Source organism: Anticarsia gemmatalis, chromosome 13 (genome assembly GCF_050436995.1).
Source record: "Anticarsia gemmatalis isolate Benzon Research Colony breed Stoneville strain chromosome 13, ilAntGemm2 primary, whole genome shotgun sequence".
Taxonomy (NCBI): Eukaryota; Metazoa; Arthropoda; class Insecta; order Lepidoptera; family Erebidae; genus Anticarsia; species Anticarsia gemmatalis.
This window is the reverse complement of record NC_134757.1, coordinates 2,212,308-2,239,841: the sequence shown is the minus strand read 5'-3', so window position 1 is coordinate 2,239,841 and position 27,534 is coordinate 2,212,308. Positions and strand designations below refer to the sequence as shown.

At 35.3% G+C, this 27,534-nt stretch overlaps 1 protein-coding gene across 2 annotated transcripts; it reads right to left on the bottom strand.

Moving 5' to 3' along the window:
* Window positions 1-18: 18 nt before the first annotated feature.
* Window positions 19-26,641, bottom strand: Zdhhc8 (zinc finger DHHC-type containing 8). Of its 2 annotated transcripts, none has more exons than XM_076121407.1 (9): window positions 26,466-26,641; window positions 20,366-20,484; window positions 12,884-13,041; window positions 11,376-11,548; window positions 10,899-11,093; window positions 9,896-10,082; window positions 7,776-7,987; window positions 7,302-7,457; window positions 19-3,503 (listed from the first exon to the last, which is right to left on the bottom strand). In XM_076121407.1, the coding sequence occupies exons 1-9, from the start codon at window positions 26,555-26,557 to the stop codon at window positions 2,957-2,959; spliced, it is 1,839 nt and encodes a 612-aa protein (XP_075977522.1). In that variant the 5' UTR covers window positions 26,558-26,641; the 3' UTR covers window positions 19-2,956. The 2 variants fall into 2 exon arrangements, with proteins under 2 accessions (XP_075977522.1, XP_075977523.1); XM_076121408.1 differs by having other exon boundaries at window positions 7,776-7,969.
* Between the last annotated feature and the right edge of the window lie 893 nt (window positions 26,642-27,534).

The window sequence follows — 27,534 nt, the reverse complement described above, 5'->3', positions numbered from 1 at the left end:
GTAATTAAAACAAGTGAGTTGATTAATTGAGTTTAATATCAATAAAATAAGAAAATTATTTACACAAATTTTATCAAAATACAAAAATAAAACACTGTCACATACATATAGGTAATAACGTTTGAGGAGGTACTATTATAATTACACATTAGTCTTAGGTATTGTTGCAGCGCAGCTGAATTTCAGACCTATTTATCCTCAAATGACACATTATCGGATGTAAGGAGATGTCGAAAATAAACTTTTGTACATTTTGTACACATAAATCGCATGATATCTGGGTCCAAAAGCATTCATATAGACGACCCGTACACTCTCAAGTAATTATATTATTCTGATATTCATATTAACAATCATTAAGTACTTTTTGTTGTCTACAGGCCGCCAGTTAATTATAGAAATTCAAACAAAAAATGATTACAATTAGTAACTATTTATAAAAACAACATGCTTTTACACCTAAATATCATACAATTATAATTGAAAATATTAATTCTAACTAGAATAGTCACTCTAACATATTTATGGACAATAATTTGTGGACTTTGTCAGGTTCAATCAACAACATTACAATGATCATGTGCATTGTCATTTCAACAGTGTTCATATAGCACTAATTGTGAAATATTAAGTACGCACAATCAAACTAATGTGCCTCACGATAACTACATTAAAATAATTATGAGAAACGGAATGTGCTGAGATGAAAGGCAGATGAATGAATGAAAACAGTTCTAAAACATGTCTAGTAGGCCGTTCAACAAAACCTTTGCTACGCGTTAAATAATATACGCTGCTGATATGTTTGTATTTTAAAAAAATATTTGTATTTACTGGCACCGAAAACAAAACATGGTGTTGTTATACGCAATAGTAACATTCACAACAAATACTATTACACAAGTTCTATACAAAATTGTCCTTAGATATTTCTTTTACATATATCTCATGAATATTTACATACTTAACCCTTAATAAATAGAAGACAGTTATTGTATTTTTTCTATACATTTAAAACGTATCACGTCGCAGCATCTTGCTAACACTTAGCGTTTGCTATCAAAACACGTGTATCAAAAAATCTGTGATACGTCTTATATATTTTTTGATATTTATAATATAATAGATATTTATTTATGTACATAATTTAATCTCAACTGACTCACATCTATTTCCACGTGTTCAGTGCGTCGTGTAATTTTGTATAAGTAATTTCTTTCTTTACAATTTTTTAATATTAATAAGTACAGTTTTATCCAGGGACATTTAGGAATTCGGATATTTGAGATCCGTTAATTTGAAAACAAAATGGTGAAATTATATTTTAATTAAACCTCCATGGTTCTGTACTATACTCTCGAACTGAGTAGGAGATCAGCCTATGGTCATACCATTACTGTCACAACCAATAATAAATAAGAAACAAATTTAATTTTAAAACATGATGTGCGGCCAGAGTCATGGAAATAATATTATTCGTATTCGCGAACTCAAGCAATGTTTCAGCTGTAAATAATTACATTTAATTGTAGTTGTTTCATCTCACAAGTGTATGTAGATCCTTCTTTTGTGCTTCTGAAATTGGTGTTGCAAGTTTTAAAATTTAAATTTAATCCCAAGATTTTTTATTTACCGATCTACATTAATTTGTGAACTGTAAGAACTAAGATGATTTTTTATAATTATAAGTGAAGGCATAGAAACTAAATGGACTGAATGCAAAATACAAAAAGCAAAAGCGAAGTTAATGTAACAGTCCATAGCGTTGTGCATTATTTCATTGACAATGGCCTATGGCAAAGAGATGAAATATTAAAAAGTTCCTAACCATTCCTTATATAAACTTTAAAGCTGCCGTAGTACAATCAAATTGTTGTTATCTGCTTGAGTCGTGAATATGATATATCTTTCATAATTTTCTAATACTTCTTTAATGTTACTTTTTACATTTTATGGTTTAAGACATAAGAATTCAATCACCATCTTGCTTCCGCGCAAGAAGACACTAAGCCGTATCACCTAGTGTCCAACTAGCTATAACATTCCACATACACTAGTGTCCACCCAGCGATAACTGATCACCTGTCTCTTCAACACTTGTGACTGATCAACAAATATTACTTCCTTCCATGATGTTCGCACACGTTGTTCCGATAAGTAAACGACAGGCTTCAGAACTCGCTGGATAGACCGCTTATTTTGTTACTAATCATAAAATAGGAAAGTATTATTTATCACTAGATTACAAGAATTAATAGACTTGAACGTTTCCAAAAGTCGATTTAGCACGAAATGTGAGTGTTTTAGCGTGTAGTAACCAATAAATGGGATATCACAACAAAATAGGAAAGTAGGTAATTTGCCCAGGACCAGCATGAATACAAAACAACAGTTTAAAGACACGTGCTCTAAGCTACCTGTGACTACAGAATATTTGGCACATTTTCTCACACGTCGCGCGTTTTCTACTTAACTGGAATCGTTCGTCACGTTCACTCAGTTCTCTCGTAACGAATAGCGACTCTCTAAGAGGTAAAGCCGCGTCCAACGAACAAGGGTTCCGGAAAAGAAGCCAAGTAAAAAACGCGCGGCACGACATCCTCTAAATCTCACTGCGCTCGCAGAGAGTTTCAACTAAAAAAATTGAGGCAGATTAACGAATCAGTCAATTCCGTAACCTCCGACCGCCCGACACGACGATTTAAATCTAAAGGAAAAACATACAACAGCTCCGTGAAAAACATTCCTCATAAATATACTCTTCGCACGCGACCGGGACGCTCGCGCGTCGATACGTTTACTCTTTTACAGTAATATAATTCTATATAATTATTATGTCATCTCGGAATCACAACACTGGGGGGACTATGTACACTCTCTCGACGGACTCGCGACCGCGGACCCGCGGGACGATCGCTCGCAAATATACATACACGTGCGCGGGCGCGCCGCCGGCTCAGACGGAGATCTCGTAGTTGCAGTCGTAGACCGAGGCGCGGTCGGGCGGGTCCGGCGGCGGCGCGCGCGTCTCCAGCGCGTCCTGCACCTCCAGCGCGCGCACGAACGACAGCGGCCGCGCCGGCGCCGCGCCCGCCCGCCGCCGCGCCAGCGGGGAGCCCGCCGCGCCCGGCGGGAACACGGCCACGCCGCCGCGCGGCACGTGCGCGCCGTGGTGCGCCGTGTGTAGCGGCCCGTGCGCCAGGTGCGGCGCGTGCGCCCCGTGCTGCACGCCGTGCTGCGCCGCGTGTTGCGGCGCGTGCTGCGGAGCGTGCTGCGGCGCGTGCGCGGGGTGCGGGTGCGAGGGCCGCTCGGCCCACAGGTAGTTGCCGCGCTGCGGCGAGGCGGCCAGCTCGCGGATGTCGTCGGCCGTGGGGCGGTGCGGCGCGGGCGGGTCGGGCCGCAGCAGCTCGCCCTCGGACAGGAAGCGGCGCTGCGGGGAGCCGCGCCCGCCGACGCCGATGAAGTCCGGCCGCCGCGGCTGCGTCGGCGTGCCCGGGTTGGACCTGTCAGGCGCGGCGCTCACGTCAGGGGTTTAATCGCGCGAGCTCGTCCGAGCCCTCGCTATCGTTATCGTACGGCCTACGGACAGAAGGAGAAGGGAGCTGCGGGGCGAAGCGTTTGCACGTGCGATCGCGCGACCGGCGCCGCCGCCCTCGGACCGAGCGCGTCAGACCGCGAGGGGCCCGCGCCGCACGCGCCGCGGGATCCCCTTTGACTTTAAAATGTCAGTCGTCTATTTACAACGACTATAATTCGATCGATCGCAATCCCGACTACGTTCCGAAAGTCACAATTATAGGCGAATACGAAACTAATCTACGTTAAACCATAAGTGTTACGACGCGTGTTTGGGATCAAAGAATAGTCATCGTAAGGTAGAGACCGGGTTCTGAACGCGTAGAACTTTAGGTCCGTAGGCGGCGACCCCGCCAGCTACGGTTGCGGGGAGCATGCCAACGCCACATGCCACAACTATATACATACTTTATATTACACTATCATATCATACACATTACACACTATTTGACAACTACGGCAAACTACTGCATGCTTATCCTGGTGAAATAAGTACCTTCGTTAACCAAGATTTATGCCCTAAACACGACAAGACTCAAAATTCAAAATGTTACTCAAGTTATACTCTTTAGTATTACGTAAGATTTACTGTAAAGATCTGGTGCGTCTAAAAAAAGGTTAGGCCTGTATTTTTCTTTTAAATTTACTGTTCAACAATATTTCATCAGGATCAAACAAAAATAAAACCGGCAAGCAACGACACAACATACAATGGCTCTGTACATGTGCTTTACAGACAGGATTCAATAGATCGACAATAACAAAAACTTCTGAAAAGTAATTTAATATAAATATACTTAATAAAAAAAGTATTTACACAAAAATATATAGAAAAATAGCAGTGTGGAAGAAATAGCAGAAATGCTAGCTTATGAGAAAAGAGCGACGTGAAAATATAATCATAAAAAAATAAATAATCCTCAATGAGGTCGAATGATTCGTTTACCATAAAGCGTTACGTGTCTATAATCATAAGTCGACCATAGACAGGCGTTGGTAGCCGTTATCAGCCATTGTATAGTGTGTCGTATTACGCCTGCGCTCCGATTTGCCACAACAGCTTGCAAAATAAAAAATATATGATTTTATATCTTATATTTTCAGTGAATTCTGTCTTACCGACTTAATTGTAGATTAAAAATTATTTTGTATTATGATGACTAGTGACGAAATGAAACTTATATGAAGTTCTCATTAAAATACTCCAAATAAATAAAAAATATCATTGGCCTGTATTATAATAAAAATGCAGACAGAATTCGCAAATCAATCTGGTTACATTATCTAATACTAAACTCGATTTTTTTCTAAGGACTTCAATCAATTAATAACCCAATGTACATGCATATTATGATTAATTTAATGTTAAGTTAACTGTAGATTTTATGTAGAAAAACACATGAATCAGTGAATAATAATAAATTAAAATAGATATTGTAACCGATCGGTAAACATAATACAACTTACTGTATTTACAAAACCATGCTACATCAAATCATTATTAAAAATATATTGTGCTCTTAGGTAATGCTTCATACACAACGCAAATATCGCTTTATTCACTTTTAGATAATGATGTGAACGAGACAAATATATACACAAAAATAAAGGCACACCAAAATCTAAAAGCAAAATAAAAAAGAATATAAAAATCTTCGTTTTATAGACGAGTCTCGAATTGAAAACCTATATTTCGTATTTACAAAATATTCTTAGCAAAAACAATCAAAGTGCAGAGCCATGTCAATAAACTTTATTTACAAAAATTAATTATGAATTAGTGGATATTTTTATGAAGGATTCAACTTAAATATTTTACAAAACTTACTGTTTGAATTCTGGAATCTAGAAGAAGAAATAGTTAGAATGTTTGATACTAAATGATAAAAACAATATCTAGTTAGAAGGTGACAGTTTAAACTACAAAAGACCATGAAAATATGGAACTACAAAACTGAACTATGTAGAATAACTAGACACTAATATTGCTTAGTGGTGAATGCAATATTGTGTATGTAAGTAGAGTTTTAAAAAATAGATAAAAAAGGTAAGAGAGCCAATTAAAAATATCCACAAATTCTTAGAAAAGATCGTATGAAACACACAAACACACATGAGCAAACAACGACAGAATTACCGTTGACACGTCGGCTCTATGCGTTAGGTCCACCTGCCGTGGTAAGCGGTAAATCACAATGTTTATTCCTTGTCATGTACGCTGAGAGACCACAAATATGTACACAACTACCTCAAATAGATTAACATAACTAAGTTTACTCACAAAAGGGAAATATAGAACAATTATAAGAAAGAGATAATACTTTAAAAGTCAAATGAATTGAATATAACATTAAATACTAATAGTAGATGGGAAGAAATCAGTGCCAAAATAGAATCTGCTTGAGTCTTTAGCTTAAAATTTTCAAAGAACTAGGATCGTATTGATTTGTATTTGAACATTCCATGCCTTTGACTTATATTGAGACATTTACTAGACATTTTGCGAACTGGAAACAGTTTAAAAGAAAAACTTATGTCATACTCATTTGTGGTCTCCCTGCATTAGACAGATCTTTGTCAATATTAATTTTAAAATATATTTTTATGTACAAAATACTAAACCCCAGTTAAAACTATATATTTTACCAACGACGGACAATAACGACTCCAATTAGTTCTTACTGGTTGCCTTGAGGGTAGTCCGAGATTTTATAAATAGCATTTTTTTTTTCATTTTAGTTAACATGCTATTTATATCACTATACTTATTTACTGATGTCTTTACAAAATATCAAACATATTTTACAGTTCTTTCACATTTAATTGTAATCTTGGAAATGTTATAAAATTATAAATATGTTTTCAAACTAGTATCTACTTATTTTGATGTAACATTGATTTCTTCATACTCTCTCGGGCTACCCCTTATGTAGGCACTTGAAAAATATATTAGTAAGCGACCCTTACGTCTTACAAAGCTAAATATACACCAATGACAATAAATATCAACACACAATTAGTGTTCCCAAACTTAGTAACCGCTAATACGTGAATGCAAAACATTTTACATGCAAATAAACACTTAATCAAATGAAAAAACATATAAGCACAATACAGGCAACTGACAGTAGTATAACATTCTGTTTATCAAATATATGCAAAGACAATCATTTAAAGTTCGTATGTTGTCGTCAATAGTATTTTAAGTTTTGAAATCAAGTTATACTGCTGTTCTTTTCCTATATTGTGGTTTAAGCGATGCATTCCCGGTTTAGGTAGAAGGGGATCAAAAACCATTTCTGTTAATGATGGGAACAGGCCATGATACAATGGGAAATAATATAAATACCTATTTAATCATTTAGGGAACATTTTCTCTCCTCAACAAATCAGCCAATTATTCCTTTATTCGAAATTTTGATATCTAATAACATATCTTAAGCATTGTAATACAGTGTGGTGTTTTGTTTTGTACTAAATTTGAAGTGAAGAACATTATTAATGTGCGGAAACTGAAAGAATGATCTCATAATTTAGAACAATAATATGTCGACAATTTTGAACATCATTTTGCAATTACAAATCACAGTATTTTTTTTTATGTAACACAGTAAGTTTACTTTTTTTAATACACTCCAATAATTATACCAATTTGTTCGTGTAGTTGTTGTTGTAAGCTTTCAGTCTCCGCGTGTCCAGTGCGTGGGACGCGAGTTCATACATACCTTCTGACTGGACTGCTGACTGCTAACGGCGTGGGCACGCCGAGCGCCTTGATTCTCTGCTGCATGGTGGGCGACGGCCGCGCGCCGCCGTTGGAGCCCGACTCGTACCGCACCGGCTCCATCACCACCCGGTACCCGGACGTCGTCGCCCCGTGGCTGGAATAAACAAGTCACTTAGATTAGTACAATATCGAGAATAATCTATCCAGATTTTAGATTTGATCCGGTATTACTCATATCTTAACATCGTTTCGTTAAGTATCATTTCAAGTTCTCTACATTTTTTGCTCTCAAAATCTCTGCAATTGCTATTGAATTTTTTACATCTATAATTAACTATAGATGTAAACATATGTGTAATAACTTTCGTAACATGTCTGGTCTTAATAACAGCCCATTGATTCTTTTGACTTACTGTTGAAGCCAATTGTCAAAATGCAATTTTCACAGCAATAAAGAATATTGTATGTTCACCTGGTGTTTCTGGATAGTGGACTGAGTCGTGGGTAGTGGTGCGGGCGCGGCGGCAGGTGGTGGTGCTCGGGCGGGAACAGGTTGGCGGCCGACCCGCGGCGCTGCAGCGGCGGCGGCGTGGGCTCGCAGTCGGCTGACTGCGACGCGCCGGGCCCCTCCAGCTCGCCCTCCACCTCCTCGCGCCCGGGAGACAGCTGCGCCGCCCACACGTACTTTACAATCCACGTGTTATTCGCCACCCACCGAGTGATAGCACTAGTGGGCGTGTCTCGGGGGTCATAGCCCTTGACGTCACACTCGTACTAAGGTGCTTTAAGTGGGCTATGACCCCCTTCTATTAGACTTAAAACATCTGTTCTATGACTTTGATAAATCAAAGTCATCATACATACAAGTAAACAGACAACTTTTTCCCCACTACCATACAATCTTAATGCATCAGTGTTTGTTATTGTGTCGACGGAATAAACAAAACTTATAATTCTTTCCTATGGGTAAGTTGTTGTGAGTAGCTATTATTAGTAGTACCTATCATTTGTTATTATCAATAATCAATAATGTTGTATAAAATAGCGTCATTCAAAAGTACATTTATGATGAAAATTCAGATTTAAAAATTGTAAACATTACCACCACCGTTAATTAATAACTATCTTTATTTGCGATTTACAGCACAATTGCATTTTAAAAGCGTGTGAATGTGAAACATTGACAAATGAAAATATTTTATTCTAACAATATTAGTAAGTGACATATAAAAGACACATAAAGCTGTTAAAATATGTGATATAATAAAATATACTTAAACAATGATGTGATTCCGTCAAAATGTGGGTAGTCAGAATTTTTATTTGACGGTAGTTATAAAAAACATTTTGTTAACAATTTAAGCGTTAGTTGAGTGTTAAATTTATGAAATCTAAGCACATAGGTGCAGTATTTTAACTTAATTCATACCTCCCTACTATATTTACAGTGCTTTACAAAACATTTAGTACATATTTCACCATATTCTTAAGTTTTGGAAGATAGCTCAACGCAAACAATTACAGAAAATGTACAAGTCTGCCGAAATTCGATCCGCTAAACTATCACTTATCAGAAAATGGTGAAATAATCGTCAACAAAGACAGCTTAATTATATTAATAAAAAAAGTGCATAAAAATCTAATATTTGTGTATATAACTTGTGCATTAGTAAGACATTTATATCGAAGAGAATCCACGGTATCTGTAACGTTATACCGTTGTTACCTGATCGCATAGAAGGTAGAATATCAGTAGAGAGCCAGACATATCATGTCTTCAATTCACCAAAACATTACAAAAATTGTTCAAAAAATCTGTGCAAGTGCTAAAATAGACCTTATGTCAGTGAATTGAAGGTATGTAATTCGCTCTACAAGCATGATAACTAGATGAACTACGGCCTTACTTGGATGAATCAAGCTGTCTGTTTGGCTAGTGAAGCGTGAATATGATTGTAAAGCTAGTTTTGTGAAATGGTTTAAAAATGGTTAATGAAAAATACCCTCAACTTATAAAAACACGTCTAGGTTGTTGCCTCTTTCCCTCTTGGCTCATTCAAAAGAGGGTAGATAGAGATAAATAATTTAGTTTATAAGAATGAGGGTAAGTGTGGAGCTATTATTATTACTAAATTAATTTACCAATTTTATTAGATTGTTAGTACCTATCCTAAATAGGATATTGTGGGAAATATAAAGACACAATTATCATTATTCTTGTTTAGACATAAAATACGTATTATTAGTAACATAAATCGTGAAATACAAAGAAATTTATAATATGGTCTAATAGACCATATAAATGATTAATCAGGGGATCGAACCCATATCATTATAATATATCATTATTCCTTCGTTTTTGTCACGAAAAAAACAACCTGTTATATTAAAAAAATACAAAAAATCTTCAACGAGTAATAGTAATTTAAGGACCTTTTCAAAGATTTTGTAACAGTATTCAATTCCCTACCATCAATTTAGATCAAATTTACATTCACACCCGCGCACAACACGCATCAAATATACAGCATCCACTCCTTAAATCATAGCTTAGCTTAGCTTAGCAATGACAGCAAAGCGTCTGGCTCTCACCTTGTTATAGTGCGCGTGGGGTCCGGCGGGGCGGTGCGCGTTCCCGTTGTCCGCCGTGTACGTCTTTACCTGGTGTTGCGTGTCGGTCGCGATCGTCGAGATAGCGGACGCCGAGTGCCCGCCGCCCGGCATCGCTTCCCGACGCTTCTTGCCGCCTTTGTAGATGTATTTCGATGGTCGGACTAGACTGCAATTTTAATGTGTGATGTTAGTAATGCTGATTATAATTGTGAAGTGATTTCTGCGATTGTTTGGTCATGTATAGTAATCGAAGAAACGCTTAATTCGTGAAGATCCAAAAAGGCACATAGTTTGTTTTCAGCATTTTGTACGAAATCACAAGTTCCTATTAAAAAGTTAGGATCAGGAAAACCCAAATTACAACATTAAAAAGTCACCTCCACGTTTGCTGCTATGAAGTAAGTATATAGAGGATTCAAAGTCTAATTGTCTAACTACCCTACAAAATTTCAAGTACCTGTAAGCGTAACATCAAACCTTTATCGTATCGTTAGACGGCACGTCAGTCAATACAACCGCATCAATCATCAATGTTTCTTTACTAGCTCAGTGTCAAGTTAACCTGAGGAAAGAAAACGCTCGCTTTGATAAACTACCGATACTAATTGACTGACGCGCCATCTAACTACAGTATGTTCTGTACGAATTAATAGTTAAGTTCGAAATATGAGGGTAATTTTATATTGAAAAAAATATACTCCAATAAATTAACAGCATGTCTGTATTAGCCTACCTTTATTGCGATTCTCTACCATTATCGACTATCAATAACAGGATAGCTATCGAAAAAATTGTAAGAAAATATTATCAGCGCCTCTAACGGGCGCCGTAGGCACTATTTTTGCAGTACATTTAGAGGCTACTACACACAGTGCCGGCGGAGCCACAAGCAAAGCACTGTGTAGTAGCCTTAAGATGTCAAACTCTTGATACTCGTTAGACTGAGGGTTATCGCATTAGTGGTCGTGCAACATAAACTTACCTAGGATACTGGGGTCCAAACTGCGTATAACAGCAGTTGTTCCAGCAGCCCTTCGAGAAGGGGTTGTAGCCCCCGGTGAACTTGCCTGTCACCTGTTCGTTGGTGGTGCGCCCCCGCGACACCAGCACCATGTGGAACCCGGTCAGGCCGAATATTGGGATCGCTAGTAGTGCGATTATACCCATTATCACCATTCTGATGCAGTTGTTAAGGAAATACTTTGTAGGTAATCAGATTTGTGACGTAATAATACGTGCATAATATTGAGTAAAATGTACTACAATGTACTACTGAAAATGAAATATAAGAAATTGAGTAACATATTTAGCACAATCAATATCATGTAACATGCACCCCATTTTCTCAAAACAATGCCAAAAAAAATACAACTAAAAGCCAAATTACCCAAAAAAAATTTACTTTTATGGATTGCATACAACATTTAGATGATACAATAAGAAATTTGTAAAAGGATACGACACAATAGGCTCGACCTGCGTCAAAGTTTTGTTATTGTTCATGATATAATACAAACTGAGGCCGAATATGCTCAGCATGTGTATCGACAGTGATATTAGGAAGAAGAAGAAGAATCTGTAGTTGCGTCGTCCGATGCAGTTGTTCACCCACGGACAGTGGTGGTCAAACGTCTGTAACAAACAAAATCATGTGTTATTTTTCATCTATACTAATATTATAAAATTGAAGAGTTTGTTTGTTTGAATGCGCTAATCTCAGGAACTACTGCTGCGAATTGATTTTTTATTTACCGTTGGATAGGCCATTTATTGAGGAAGGCTATAGGCTATATGTCATCATGCTACGACAAATAGGAGCAGAGTTTCAGTAAAAAAAATTATAAAAACGGAGAAAATTATGACCCATTCGCTCTTATGTAACCTAGTCTTTCTTCCAATCATGTTGGAGTCGGTTTAGAGTCTCATCGGATACCAACTAGATACTAGAATTTTACAAGGTGCAACTGCTAGCGAAACGATTGCTACCAGAACTCCGTGACATACAGGGTGTTGATTTAATCATCTTTATCCTTTTAGCAATTGAATCAAACCATGTACTTCCCATATCAATAAAATTATAAGATCTATTTAGATCAACGGACGAGCCTTATTTAAACCAGCAAGGTATAAATAGAGTAAGCACTTAATTTCAACACTTGAGAGTTAATCTTGGTCGCACCCTGACCTGACCACTTTTTATTCAATAACCTCTTTAACCTTCATCATATAATTTTAAGTGTCAACTTTTTCATCGCATTCCAACTTGAATGTCAATGTCTCCTACATTTTTTATATCACAATTCTCTACGAAGGAAAAATAAAGTGAGGAAAACGATTTGCAACACAATTTCAATTGTTCAAGCTACTCGTTGCTCTCTTCTTCCAAATCTTGTCTTTTGATATAACGTCAAACGTTAAATCGTCGCTTTGAATTAGAGACCATTAGATTTGCATTTGAATAACTTCCAAACAATAAAGCATTTTGGTCATTTGCAAATACAGGCGCAATTATGACGTCAAAGGTACAGTATATTCCAAATCATGAAGGGTTGATCGCCAACGTCGAGGCTTCATGACGTCACTATAGTCAAACAACGTATGCAAGTTTGTTGACTGTGTTTTTATACAGCTAGTTTATTTTGGAAATAGATAGAATTACTAATTATAATCTAGGTACATCTTGCATGCTAAGGCTCTCTACTAAATTGTCGGACTATCGCATGGTAACTTAGAGTAGTAGGGCAGTGGTAAAGGTCACCACGCCGCTACCATTACGTCGGGAGTTCATGGTTTCGATTCCCACACGAAACAATTATTTGTGCGATCCACAAATAGTTGTTTCGGGTCTAGTTGTACTTTGTGTCCGTTGTTTGTATGTTTGTCCCCGCGATACAAGAGCAGTTCTTAGTACGGGAGTAGTCTAACAACAAGTATGGTAGCTTAGAGTACATTTGAGGGCTGACTCACCTCTATACAATGATTGCAGACAGAGCAGTGCGAGCACCGCGGCGGTCGATAGAACTTGCACGTGACGCACCATTTCATCCGCACCGTGATGCCGTTGATCTCCACGCTGCGGTACAGGGGCGCTCGGAAGTCGTCCTCTCTGTCCTCGTCAGGTGGAGCTGGAAACAAAACAACATTTTTATTAAATACTTGATAGTAGTTGTTCTTGCCCGCGGCTCTACCCACTTGGGCTGTAGTTAAATAATAAATAAAATAGTCTTTATTGCTGTTTATTTTGCATGAATTTCTATTAATCGGCAACTGGATATTATGTGCAACAGCTTTTCTTTCGACAAAGACCTCCTCTAAGGATTGGACTGTAGTTATATACATAGGTCTCATTCCCATGGGATTTCCAAAATAAAAATATCGCAGTGTTATTTTTCGGAGCATAATTCAAAGGTGCATCGTCCAAATAGGCTCAGTGCTTTAGGTATAAACAGTGCTTTAGGTATAAAGACAGAGTTATTTTCGCATTTAAACTATTCTACTAATGTTAATTTAATATAATTATTATACTCTGTACTTCTTTTTTTAACTTATCATATTTTATTATTAAAAAAGGAAATATAGAGTACGTATAGTAACAACTATAATTATTATGAAACTTGATTTGAATTGACTTTTTTAAGCCAAATTTTCTAAGCCGTTTTTCTAAGTATATTTCCTTGAACTAAATTATTTCTATTGTGGTCTAGGCTACGAGACAAATATTATATTGTTATGACTTAATCACTCTGGTCGTATCAACCAACATTATAATATTCAATTTAAAATTAACTATAATTAATAACGAAACACACAAAGGAACTTGAATTGAATAGAAGAAACTTAAAAAGTATACAACAATTCATCAAACTTTTGACTGTCCAAAAAGATGCAAAAAAATTCAAAGCAGTATACAGTTCGGTACATTTTTCATATAAAAATAATGGTCTTTAAATTATTTTCGACATTACGCAATAAAATAAATGGCGGTAGAGTCATTATGGGATCGTTACATTGGTACTCGTTCGGAATAGTGAACAAACACGAATCAGCAAATGATTAATGATCATTGTTTTTACTGATATAAAACTGTTTTTAGAATTTTGTTTGAGCGTCGCAATGAGGGTAGTCAAAGAAACCGGTAGTATTGATTAGTTTAAAAATAGGTCTGAGTAATGGAATGTACTGTGACAGCAATTTAGATGGAGTTTTATTCGTATTCCACTTCTAGGGATGTTTGCTTTGAGAGGACAGTTGCATTTATTATTGTTCTTATGCACAGTATGATGGACTTTATAAAAGGCATTTGACTGCCATCCTTTTATTTATATCATCCTTAATTCTATATCAAGGATTGAAGATAAAATTTAAAATGTTTTCTTACTTTGCTTGGGTTTAACTAACAAAGTAGATTTTGGAAATATTTCCAAATTAGATCAAAATACGTCGACTCTTTTAATTACAGTAGGTTCCATGATTCACATGACATGTCAGGTTTAAGTCTAACCAAACACATCAAAAAATTATTTTCATCCTCATCAGTCAACAATGTTATCACATACCAAAAGGTAGGAAAACGAGCCTAAAATCAAAACTTTCTAGAACTAGGACAGTTCTATTACGTTTATAAGATAACATACATAAACACATCTATACTAATATTATAAAGCTGAAGAGTTTGTTTGTTTGTTTGAACGCGCTAATCTTAGAAACTGCTGGTCCGATTTGAAAAAATCTTTCAGGGTTAGATAGCCCATTTATTGTGGAAGGCTATAGGCTATATATCATCACGCTACAGCCATTAAGAGCGGAGGAGTAGCAACGAAAAATGTTACAAAAACGGGTAAAATTTTGACCCATTCTCTCTTATGTGACGCAAGCGAAGTTGCGCGAGTCAGCTAGTGTGCTATAAAGAACAACAGTTTGCCTCTTACCTCCACACCTTGTTTCCCTTTAGTAAACAAGTACGGTAAACAAACTACGGTTGATTCTGTTTAGTTTTGTAGTCATTAAATCTATTCTGTTTGCGATAGTGCGGGTCTGGCTCGCGTTATCAAATACGTTTAAATATGCACAGTTACACACGTTATGTGAGTTATGTCACGTGCATTCATCATTTCCGTGGTTAAGAGCCCGCTTTGAGTTGTAAATGGACAATGGACTTATAAGTCAGAAAAAATCAGTGTCACATGAAAATATGTTTTTGTTGGAATTTATTATAAGCCGAGTTTTAGGATAAAAGAAATGTATCCCATTATAGTCTTAAGATTGGTACTTAAGACTCTTCTCCCAAAAAACTTTAGAATCTTAAGCGGTAATATCCAAGTGCGGGCCGGTGTCACATTATTTCTTAACAAATAAATAAACTTCATAAAAAATATCAACACGCATTCTATTAATACAGTTAACTAATCGGAGTTTATCGTATTAATCATTGCACCGAACCATACGCTGATAATATTAAGATAAGCACACAAATTAGTGTTCACTAATGAATAACATAAATACATAAGATTATACAATATAGGTATTAGAGTAAGATCCCAGAGCTGCCAGACCTACGTCATTTTAGCAAAGCTGAAACTTTGAGGATTGTTAGTATAAAGGGTCTGTTAAGAGGTATGCACATCCACTACCTTGAAAGCGGGGCCGTTTCTGAGGTAGCGCGGAGTGAAGGTGCGTAAAAAACGACCCAACCTACGTTATAGTAGCAAAGTTGGTTTTCAGATATGTTATTAATGATATTATGTAGAATTAAAATTGACTATTGCCAGACCGTTTCCCGGGGCCATTACTTCTGCCAGACGCCTTAAATGTTATAAAAAAATGAGGTCAACTACGTCATAGTAGCAAGCCTAAATTTTATATATGTTATTAAAGGTACAATTTTAAGACCCCCTGTATGCGGACAGACCATTCCGCGGGGCCCTTCGTCCCCTAGACGCCATTAAACTTTCCCTATGAGTGCGAGAGTAAGAGCATTATTCATACGCATAAATGAAAAACAATTGAATTAAAAAAAAAAAAATTGAAAAATTATTGAATACTAACTGACCCGCGCATCTTTGCTTGCGTCACTTAAGAGAAATAGGTCAAAATGTTACATAAACGGGTTATGTAACATTTTTCACTGGTACTCTGCTTCTATTGGTCGTAGCGTGATGATATATAGCTTATAGCTTTTCTCAATAAATAGGCTATCCAACAGTAAAATATTTTTTTATTCGCACCAGTAGTTCCTGAGATTAGCGCGTTCACACAAACAAACAAACTTCTCAGCTTTATAAAATTAGTATAGATTAAAAGTACTTGGAATGTTTAGGAAGATAAGTAACATTATTTCAATTATTAATATTATATTATATATTATATTATTATACTATTATATTATTTTATTTCATTATTTTATTATTTCAATATACCTACTTGTAACTGTTTTCAACATCATTACCTACATTTTTTTTTACAGAGAATTCAAGTAACAATGAAGACGATGGTGGAGATGATTTAAATATTCAATTTGATGAGGGAAGTAAGAGCTCAGATAATGATGATGATGATGAATGACTACAATTATTTTTTCATAATTTTTGTGAATAGTGTAAACCATATCTATTTTTAAAATAATTCCCAAAATAATGTTACTTATCTTCCTAAACATTCCAAGTACTTTTAATCTATACTAATTTTATAAAGCTGAGAAGTTTGTTTGTTTGTGTGAACGCGCTAATCTCAGGAACTACTGGTGCGAATAAAAAAATATTTTACTGTTGGATAGCCTATTTATTGAGAAAAGCTATAAGCTATATATCATCACGCTACGACCAATAGGAGCAGAGTACCGTGAAAAATGTTACATAACCTGTTTATGTAACATTTTGACCTATTTCTCTTAAGTGACGCAAGCAAAGATGCGCGGGTCAGTTAGTATTCAATAATTTTTCAGTTTTTATTTTTTTAATTCAATTGTTTTTCATTTATGCGTATGAATAATGCTCTTACTCTCGCACTCATAGGGAAAGTTTAATGGCGTCTAGGGGACGAAGGGCCCCGCGGAATGGTCTGTCCGCATACAGGGGGTCTTAAAATTGTACCTTTAATAATATATATAAAATTTAGGCTTGCTACTATGACGTAGTTGACCTCATTTTTTTATAACATTTAAGGCGTCTGGCAGAAGTAATGGCCCCGGGAAACGGTCTGGCAATAGTCAATTTTAATTCTACATAATATCATTAATAACATATCTGAAAACCAACTTTGCTACTATAACGTGGGTTGGGTCGTTTTTTACGCACCTTCACTCCGCGCTACCTCAGAAACGGCCCCGCTTTCAAGGTAGTGGATGTGCATACCTCTTAACAGACCCTTTATACTAACAATCCTCAAAGTTTCAGCTTTGCTAAAATGACGTAGGTCTGGCAGCTCTGGGATCTTGGTCCATATTTTCATAGTAACGTTTCAAAGTTCTTGATTAGGATAGATAGATATTTACATGAATGAGGTTGTAGTTCTGTTGTAGCTGTTGCCATGGCAACGCGTACAAATAGCCGTCATTATCGTATACGAGCGAATTTCGTGGTACCGCAAACACAAATACCTACAACTTTACATACTGTTTGTTTCCAGTTAGTTAGGCATAATGAATATTGATTATTGAAGCTATATTTTATACAGGTTGGCACAAGATTTCATTCAAATATTGATTGCCTATCCATAGTACGCAACACTCATTTAGAAGTTCGGTTTTAATAACCTATCCAGAGATAGGAATGTGCCTATCTAAATTAGAAACGGAAGCCTTATTATTATGACGTTATTTTTTACCTATTACTGTCTCACTACGAGCGACTAGACCCTTAAGGTCTCCTCTCGCAATGAGGGAAGGGTAAGATCTAAAGTTTACAATATAGAAATACATAGAACAATGTACTATATTATCGGCTATACCAAAACTGATTGTTGATGGCGGTAGCGGCTAATCTAACAAGTTTGGAATATCTGTATGTAAATAACTTAAGTACTTTTAGTTAAAAATATAAGGTTTGTTATTACCTACTTTCGTGCGGCCTCGCTCCATTGAAGCCATAATGTATTATTTCTCATTCATAAGGAAAACTCCCATAAATCCATACTAATATTATAAATGCGAAAGTAACTCTGTCTGTCTGTCTGTCTGTCTGTCTGTCTGTCTGTCTGTCTGCTACTCAATCACGCGTAAACTACTGAACCAATTTGCGTGAAATTTGGTATGGAGATACTTTGATACCCGAGAAAGGACATAGGCTACTTTTTACCCCGGGAAAATATCTCATTTCCACGGAAAACAGCGACAATCAGAAGAAACCGCTCCACCACTTTTTACGGTTGCACTGGCGCCTTCACTAGATGGCGCTACTTGCAATATTAAATCGCACTATCATTACGTTTTATGCCTTAGCTGGGTTAGCCTACGCTTTGAAGATTTTTAACCGAAATTTGATTATTATGCTACTTACGTTATTCTAATCAGTTGAGGTTATACTCTTTCGAATTGATATTAGTTTGAAATAGTTTCCACTAAATATTTCGTGTTAGTTTAATTGTATATTCTGATAAGTACTTATGAGTATTATAGTATATGGTCACCCATCCACGGAACAACCTCGGCAAGCGTAGTTTAACCTTAGAGATGGATGCGCGCGGTTGTTACTTAGCTACGAGGTTCTCTAATCTTAACTTCTCTAAACAAATATTATAAAGCTGAGTTTGTTTGAACGCGCTAATCTCAGGAACTACCTACTGGCTCGAATTGAAAAAATATTTTTGTGTTGACCATTTACCGAGGAAGGCTATAAGCTATATAACATCACGCTTCGGCCAATAGGAGCGGATTAGCAACGAAAATTGTTACAAAAACGGGGAAAATTATGACCCATTCTCTCTTATGTGACGCAAGCGAAGTTGCGCGGGTCAGCTAGTTATAAATAAATTAATATATTTTCCTTTCATAACAAATGACACATTGATCTATGTGACACAATACAGAAACAATAGACATGATCAGCTGATCGTTGTAATATGAAGGTAGATAGATATAAAGCCCGCATTTTTATTCAGTTTACTTTCTATTTTCGCAATATTAACTGAGTGCACGTGCACGTAACGTGCACGTAAGGTTGACGTCAATTTGACGTCTGATCTATGGCCCTTTGATTTTTTGTTATGACGAACCTACACTTAGCTACTAATTTGTTAACTTCTGTCTTATATCTAAGATGTTAGTAAATAATGCAATATATTAACACAAATAACAAACCTTGGCAATAGATTATTTAATTGTACTATGAATAGTGTTTTAGCTTTTGTACAAATGAGTGCTGCAAACGCACACGCAATTTATAAATTGCATTAATAAGTTTGGACACTAAACAGGAATTAATTTGTACTTTCCTGATTGCAATAATTAAACACAAGGAAAACCGAAATGTTTTTAACCGACAAATTAATATTAATCATTCAAAATAGGTTGGTATTTCAAGAATAGGTTAAGAGCACGTACGGGTCAGGGAATCCCTATTATCTATTAGGTATATTATAAAATGTTATTATATGACATATTGTTCACCTTTGACCTGAAGATATAAAGGTTTAAACTTTTCAACTGACCAAACGTATCACGTATTTTTAAATCTTACTAGCGAGTGGAGAATTCGTCCGTGTATAGTACAATTTTATCTTGTAAATTTTGATCCCGTCGATCCCATTCGAAGCTACTCCTAATAAGTTACAAACTTATAAAAAAAGAAATATCCAATTTAGTTCAGTTGTTCATTTATAAAGATTTTAAGCCGTTCAAAGCAAATCGAAAAAATAAAAGTGCCACTGTATAATTTGATGACAAAATCGAGAGAATCACGGTAAAATGTTACTCACAATAATAATATAAACTATAGAATATCGATTTCGCTCTACACTTGGTGCCAAATGGTCATAGTTTCATGGAAAACGTGATTCACCCGTATTAACATTTAACGATTTAGACAGTTTTTAACCGAAGCCAAATATTGCCGAACATAAAACGGTGGGACCAGTTTACAACTCATGGACAAGTCGGATAACGTATCCAATAAGAAAAGTAAAGAAATGTAAAAAAACAACTCAATAATCAAAATTCCACCAGGGAGTGCTATCACGTATCTCAGTTAACAACTATATGAAAGTCAGTTTGCTTCACATTGTTTTCTCTCTTAGTTTATAGTAGTTAACACGATACTTCAAGGCAGTAATGTACAGAATAGTGCCCATTATTTTGGCGTACACTAGTTACTAACTGAAATACGCGAAAGACACACTTATAAGCTAACCACTATTTCAGAAGTGGTAAAACTGGAGCTAAATATTGTAATTTAGACAAAAATGAGGGTAAAACAATATTTTATAGTGTTTGTTTTTCTTTAAAAGAAAGCTACATACCTTTTGGTATAACTCCCGGGTCCATGAAAGTGGCAAGGGTAAAATTGGCCAGGACAAAAAACGTTATGACGCCCTGGTACGCCGGAACCCATGGGTGCTTGTGAAGATAGTATTGACACCTGAAATATACCATAAGAATACCATTAATACATACATACATCACAATGATGATTATCTAAACTAGAATGTCAACGATGAGTTAAATTATTTGTTTTTTTTCTTTGGTCTCTGCCCTATAGGAAAAATGTGGGATATGAGGTATAGGTATGTATGTAAGATAATTAGAAAAAACAATTATGTATCAACTTTTTATGAATCTGTAGAAAGTCTAGGGTTAATTTGGAAATTCGCAATTGATTTTCGACAAAATTGACAAACAAATCTAACTGGATATCTGATATTGGTATGTACGCTTAACTAGAGGTAAAAGAGAAGCTAAAATACTAGGAAAGGACAAATGTTTTTAAACCATTTGACAAAATATTTATCATATTAGTCACTTCGTCAAGTTCAAATAAATAAATGATCGGTGACTAACAACATTCCCAGTAAAACTAATTAACCTTTAATATTTAGTATTATGTTACATTTATTCTAAATATATAACGCAACCTTCCCACATTAGAATTTGTTGAACGGTGAAACGAAACCGAAGGGAATACGATCGATATTTTATTATGAAGTTTGTAGGAAACACCTGGATAATATTAGAGGTCATACTTTGATGATGTTAAAGCGATTCAAGTTCCATTGTTGGAAAGAGATAGCACCATACAGATCATATAGTGCTGTCTTTTTCTTACGGCAAAGTTTGAACCTAATATTACGGTTCTGGGGATGATGGGTGTCGAAAATTAACTTTTGTTTCTCGCAAAGAGTCTATAAAAGGTGCGAATAATGATAATGCTTTTAGCTAAGTACAAAACTTGGTCCAGGTTACTTTGTTATGTATATTTTAATATTAAAACCATCGTTTTCTTTAGTCATCAAAAACTACGATGTGCGATTAGCATGAAAACTTTCATAAGAAAAGCAACTAAACGCAAGAGACCTTTTCTTTCTAATCCTATTGAACGGCCTTTGACGGGACAACTGGAGTACCTTCTTTTTTTTAATACTCTTGACACCTGGGTTTTGAGAAAAAAAGGTCATGGGCTGAAGGTATTAAAGGTTAATAGGTAAAACCTTTAAGGATCGTGGACCTATAGAAACGAGCGTAATAGTGCACTGTGCACCCTCAGTTCGCCAGTATTGTTAAAGCATGTACTACATAATGACTCAGATACAAGGTAAATTAACCACATTGAGAAACCGGTATCTCTTACAAGTTCTTACATGAATCATAATATCTACATAACAATATATTTCGCGAAACTCGCAAACTACTCTACAGTATTTGATTGAACTTTCAATATAAATGTATTGTTATCAGATAAGTGAAAATATGAATCGTCGGACGTAACACCTAATCTATCAACGGCTCAATGAAAAATGTAATCACACCGTTTCGTCTGACAAGTTAAACGGAAATAGATTAGCTAGGTACTTAAATATACTCGTATGGGGATAAAAAAGCTGTCAAACTTGTATCTATTGGACAAATGCCTATTTCCCCAAATCCTGCTATTGAGAACCTCTTTGTAAAAGCTTTTTTTGCAAAATTATTTATTATATTTTCAAGAAAATTTACCTACTGCGGAGGCAAGATTTGCAAACGTTTGGTGCCTGGTGATCTGAGACAATACACCCATTTGGTCTTTAAAGGGTTTTGTGGGGATAAATAATTTCGGAATAAGCCTTATTCCAGAAATGGGACAGTAATAGGTATTAATTTTAGTTCAACATAATTGGTAGTGCAGAAGTACACGGGACAGAATAAAGCCACTACAAGCCCCATAGTTCGCTCCACAATATCAAATAATAGTTTATTACAGCGATAATAGATAGAGGCTATATACAGTGTTTCGCACGTGGGCGATAATGAACATCAATACAAACAGCTAACATAGTAAACATAGATAAAAGATTTACGGAACCACTTAGTGGGATAAGATTTATACTGATTTATCTGCAACACTGACCCCTTTTATTAGATCTCTCTGATAAAAGACTCAATAACGTTAGGGCACATTTACAATACGATACAGTTTGTTGCGAAATAAATAGCTATATTGTTTGATAACGTTAGGTTTATTATACTCGAAGATGTGTATCGAAAATCGAAATACATCTACTTTTAGCTGTGCTGTTTTAATCGTATAGTTAATAAGAGACGAGACTTTTGTCAAATAATAGGCACGGAGCCACTAATTTCGGGCTATGATTGAGAACATTCTAATAGAATTTCGTTAAGACTTTTCCCGCCTCGGGAGTCGGATTCGATAATTCGAGATAAGTATATACCTAGTTGTAAATGGATACTATTGCTCTACCACAGACAGGATTTATAAAAAAGGAAAGCAAAAAGTTGGACGATAACATGCATTATACACTCATGTATGTTTCAACGGGAGGCAAGCCTATAGCTATTATAATTGCAGTTAATGTAGTTAGCAAATGTAATTACTTTCATCAGTGCATTCAGTTCCCAGTTTCCCTAGACCTCATACAGCGGTAACAGATTCGTAAACAAACTAATTGAGGTGTTCAAAATAGAATTAGCCGGAGCGCCGCGCTATAATTGTGAATGGAGCCTTAGTCACTACATCTTGATATTAACTAAGTTTAGCTGTATTAACTAACTTTATGCATGCATTAAATATTGCAAACGAAGAAAATACGCGATTTTTTTTTCTGTCTGTGATGTCGTCTGCTTGGAAAGAAGAATTAAAACTCTCCTCTTTTAACCTAGGATATAAACTATTCGTGTGGCAATCTTCGCCAAAATTAGATAAGTAATTTTTGCGCTATTGAATCCACAAACATTACAGCGTTACATTTTCTCTCCTAGAATAATCATAATATTAGACGGATCAATACATAATTGGAACACTAAAGTCGTCTAAAAAGACCTCTACATGTTGGCTTCGGCAAATAATATTAGTAGGATCATTAAACCTATATCGGTATTGAAGGATTTGGTTGGATTCACAAATTATAGAAGAAAAGAGGTCGAACAAAATATTTGCCCCTTATGAGACGGAAACCGAGAACCAAGGCAACCACATACAACTTGACGAGGATACCACATTTGTGTCATTTTAAACATTGTAGCGTACAACCGCTGGTAGTGTATGCGTATACGCTTGTTGCGGTTAAGCAACGGGAATAAGGTCATTTTAACGATGCACGTGGGTCATTAAAAACTCGTACAATAATTCATCTATTGCGGTTAAAGGGATGTCTGTTGTGTAACCTACAGGGTTCATGGTACAGGTAAACTCAAATTTGAAAATTAGGTTAGATGCCTCAAATTTATATTATAAACGCAACTTACGATAAAGGGTCAAATGAATATTTGACAAACAAACACTACTGAGTGAAATTAGACGAAACTTCTAAGTACTAGTTTTATGTATAAGTATTTTAAAAAAGGTTGTAATAAAGTGAAATTTTATGTGCACTGGTCAGCAAATTGACTCTATATTATGCAGTGAAAGTGGAGAAATGTATGTGAATAATATTATGAATACAACAGCAATTAAAAATTTTAATTAGCCACATCAAAATCGTCTTATCATTGCCATATAATAAAAGGGTTACTGTAATTACTTTATCAGAGGTATTAATTATAATTAATTAATTAACAGGAATTTTACTTTCTTGTAACAACTTGTTATGTAATATAAGTAATGTACTGTACTTGAAACAGGTCAGAGTAAATTTGAAACCATTGTCTTGCTGATAAGCATGGAGTTACTTTTACAATTTAAGATCTTAACTATGTGGGAGGTGAATCCTGAATTAATCCTGAAACCACTTGGTGTTCACTGATTTTAATTATTATACAATAGAATACTGGAATAAGTGCGTACATACTACTACTACTTCGTATTTTACCTTGAAATGCCTGATGAATAACAAAGTAAATTGGTCCAAGAAAATGAAGTTACCCTACGTAAATATTAGAAATTACTCGGAACTGACCTACACACATAAACCCCATGAGGATAGGCACAAACAGGGATAGAATGAACCAATATCTCTTGCTTTTATCACATTCATACATTATTTTGTGTCATGTATAACTACCGATTAAGGGGCTACCAGACCAGAGTTTGTAACAAAAAATTGTTAACATTTAATGTAAATTTTTCTACAGAGGTAAGATTAAGCTGGAAGTCTAAAACACAAATTAAATAATCAATGATCACTACTTTACTTTGTAAGGAGGTTGTTTAAAATGTTACACAATCAATGCAAGCAATACAAGTACAATAACAATAGGAATTGTTTACTATACTGTCAGTTCCAAAGGGTTGTAAGTGCCAGGTTTAAAAAAGTTTCTACCATAACAATGCTGGTAATATGATGTAGATTTTACAGCTCTTTTTAACTTTTGTTTCTCATGCTTTGACAAATTACGATTATAATTATTACATCAAACAAATATGAGAAACCAAAATATGGTAGGTACATGTATTAAAAATTACTTTTAAATTTGGTTAGACTAGGCATTTTAACTGTTTTTAGTAGATGATAGCCAGTTGCTCTCACCATTTGGTAAAAAAATCTGTGGGTTAAGCAACTTTTGGGACAGTCATTCCATAGATGGGTGACGGATGTCAAAATTTTAGTTAGATAAGCATTTTGGACACAATAAGAACAGGACAAGAATATACTAAGTATCACTTTTGTATATACATATTTAAAAAATAACAATTATGTACGAACTCATGTACCTAAATACTTTCATAAAATCTAATTGGAAAATTAATTAAATACTCTATTTCACAATAATTAATTAATAAATGACAATGAGTAATGATGTTAAAACGAGAAACCATTCATATTTGGACAGTGACATTTACAGCATTCTTATAAATTAGTTCTACTAGAAAATATAGGCTGACGTATCAATGATGAAATCTTTTAATTTATTTTTATTTGAAAAAAAGGGCTACTTGTTCATTCTATCTATTGTTGGCTAGTAACATTAACATTATAGACAATAATTAAACACTTTTTAATGATTCATTTACAAGTAACATTGAAAACTATTAAAGTTTAAACTAAGAAACCTTTACTGTTAAGTGTGTTTTTTATTTACTAATTCAGTGCAATACACAAATACCTAACTATGTTAAGGTAATGTAAATAGTTTCATGATTAGAAAAGGATAATATGGATTGAACTACTCAGTATCAGATACAATTCTTTGAATCAAATAGTTATTGCATATAGGTTAAGTTGCAATAGAAATTATGTCACAACATAAACACACACTTATTTATATTACAAGGATAGCATAATAATACTGGGATATAATTGACTTTTATAGATTGATGGTATGAAGAAGATTCATATCATGAGTTACGTAGCAAATAACACTGTCCAATGAATACCTACAGTTAAGCAGATCGTTAATTCACCCTGAACTAAATTCTATGGTCAATTAATTTATCAACTAATTACACAGTGGTGCAATACAAAAAAAATACTAGACTTTATTATGATTTTGTAAGTCAGACACTAACGAATTTATCAATGTAAACATAACAATATTGTTAGCTCTAAAGTTGGCATGAATTATGATAGAAACTTATACAAACAAATAGGTCTTCCATTGACTCATGCCCATGAGACATAGGCCTCTTTTGTTTATACAAATTTGGATACCACACAGGAAGTTCCTGGCCATTGACACCACTACACGGCACTGGGAAATACCTTCTCCATAAGTTAATTGATACACTGATATTATGTTAATGTAAATATGACTTTAATTGCTCGGAACATGGCTCCTACACGATTCTTAGAGATCACATAAAACACTCTTACCGTTACCTCCACAGGCGAAGCACAGGTTTAATTCACACACAGTCACACAGGGCAAGTACCCAGCCCCGAGATATTATTAGAAACAATTCAACAATCTCATGTGAAAGTTGTCAAACCGAAAATGAGAATTTACACACGATCGACGACATTGTATACTTACGGGAAATAAAAAAACAGGGATGTTGTGCCCAAGAGTAACGTCCAGGCAAATGTCGCGGGGATGTATCTCGTTTTGAGGTCGCATTTGGGCATATTGTGTCAATTTAAATTCCCTAAAAGAAAATTAACTCAGTTTTATTCGCTACAGATCAACATGGCCGCACCTATTAATCTGACAGAAACAGTGTGGCAACAGTGAATTTTAGTGTTGTTATTTCACACTAATTAAATTACCGATATTAAAAGTGAAATGTTGTTACTTTACGTTTATTTAGTGCTATTTAAATATATTCGGGCTACTTTGGCCTCTGAGGGCACATGCTTTGTTTCGTGGTTTTTACAATAAGTTTATGATCTTTAGACAGAAATTTATGTATATTAATTAATTAATGAAAAAAATTACAGTATTTAAAATTATAATTTTAAATTTAATAAGTAACTACATAGTCCTGTTTACGAAAAAGCGAAATAGGATCTAAAAATTGTCTAACTTATTTTATTAAGCGTCTACATACAACGTTCACTAAGAGTTACGACATCTTCTACCTAGTACTACATTACAATTTAGCAGTAGTTTTACATAAGTTATTGACAGATAGATAAAGGCAAAAGATAAAAACGATTTCAGTTTACGACAGTTTTCTTTTGCAATGCAACCACGCTAGGGAAATGCGGCAAAATTATTAAAATAGGTGCACAAAAACTGAACTTGTTATTTGTGGCTAGGATTCCTTGGATATCAAGAGTAAGCCGAAGCCTACTGCTGCTAAACTGACGCACTACATATTGAAACTGTTTGCGGTTAGCGGGTTAGTTCATAACTCACCAGCTTAGTTGGAATTTTGACAGCTGTTTTCATAACACGCATTTTGTACCTATCACTTGTTATCAGGATAGATGTAGCCATAGGTGATAAGGGCATAGAAAAGTCTAAACTGAAACGATTACTTAGACTAATCCATCATCTCAACAGTCGTTGTACAAAAATACGTCAATTACCTACAAATATTGTTTTAATAAAACTAGAAATCTACGTATCGTTTTAATACTGCAAATCTACCTATTCGCAG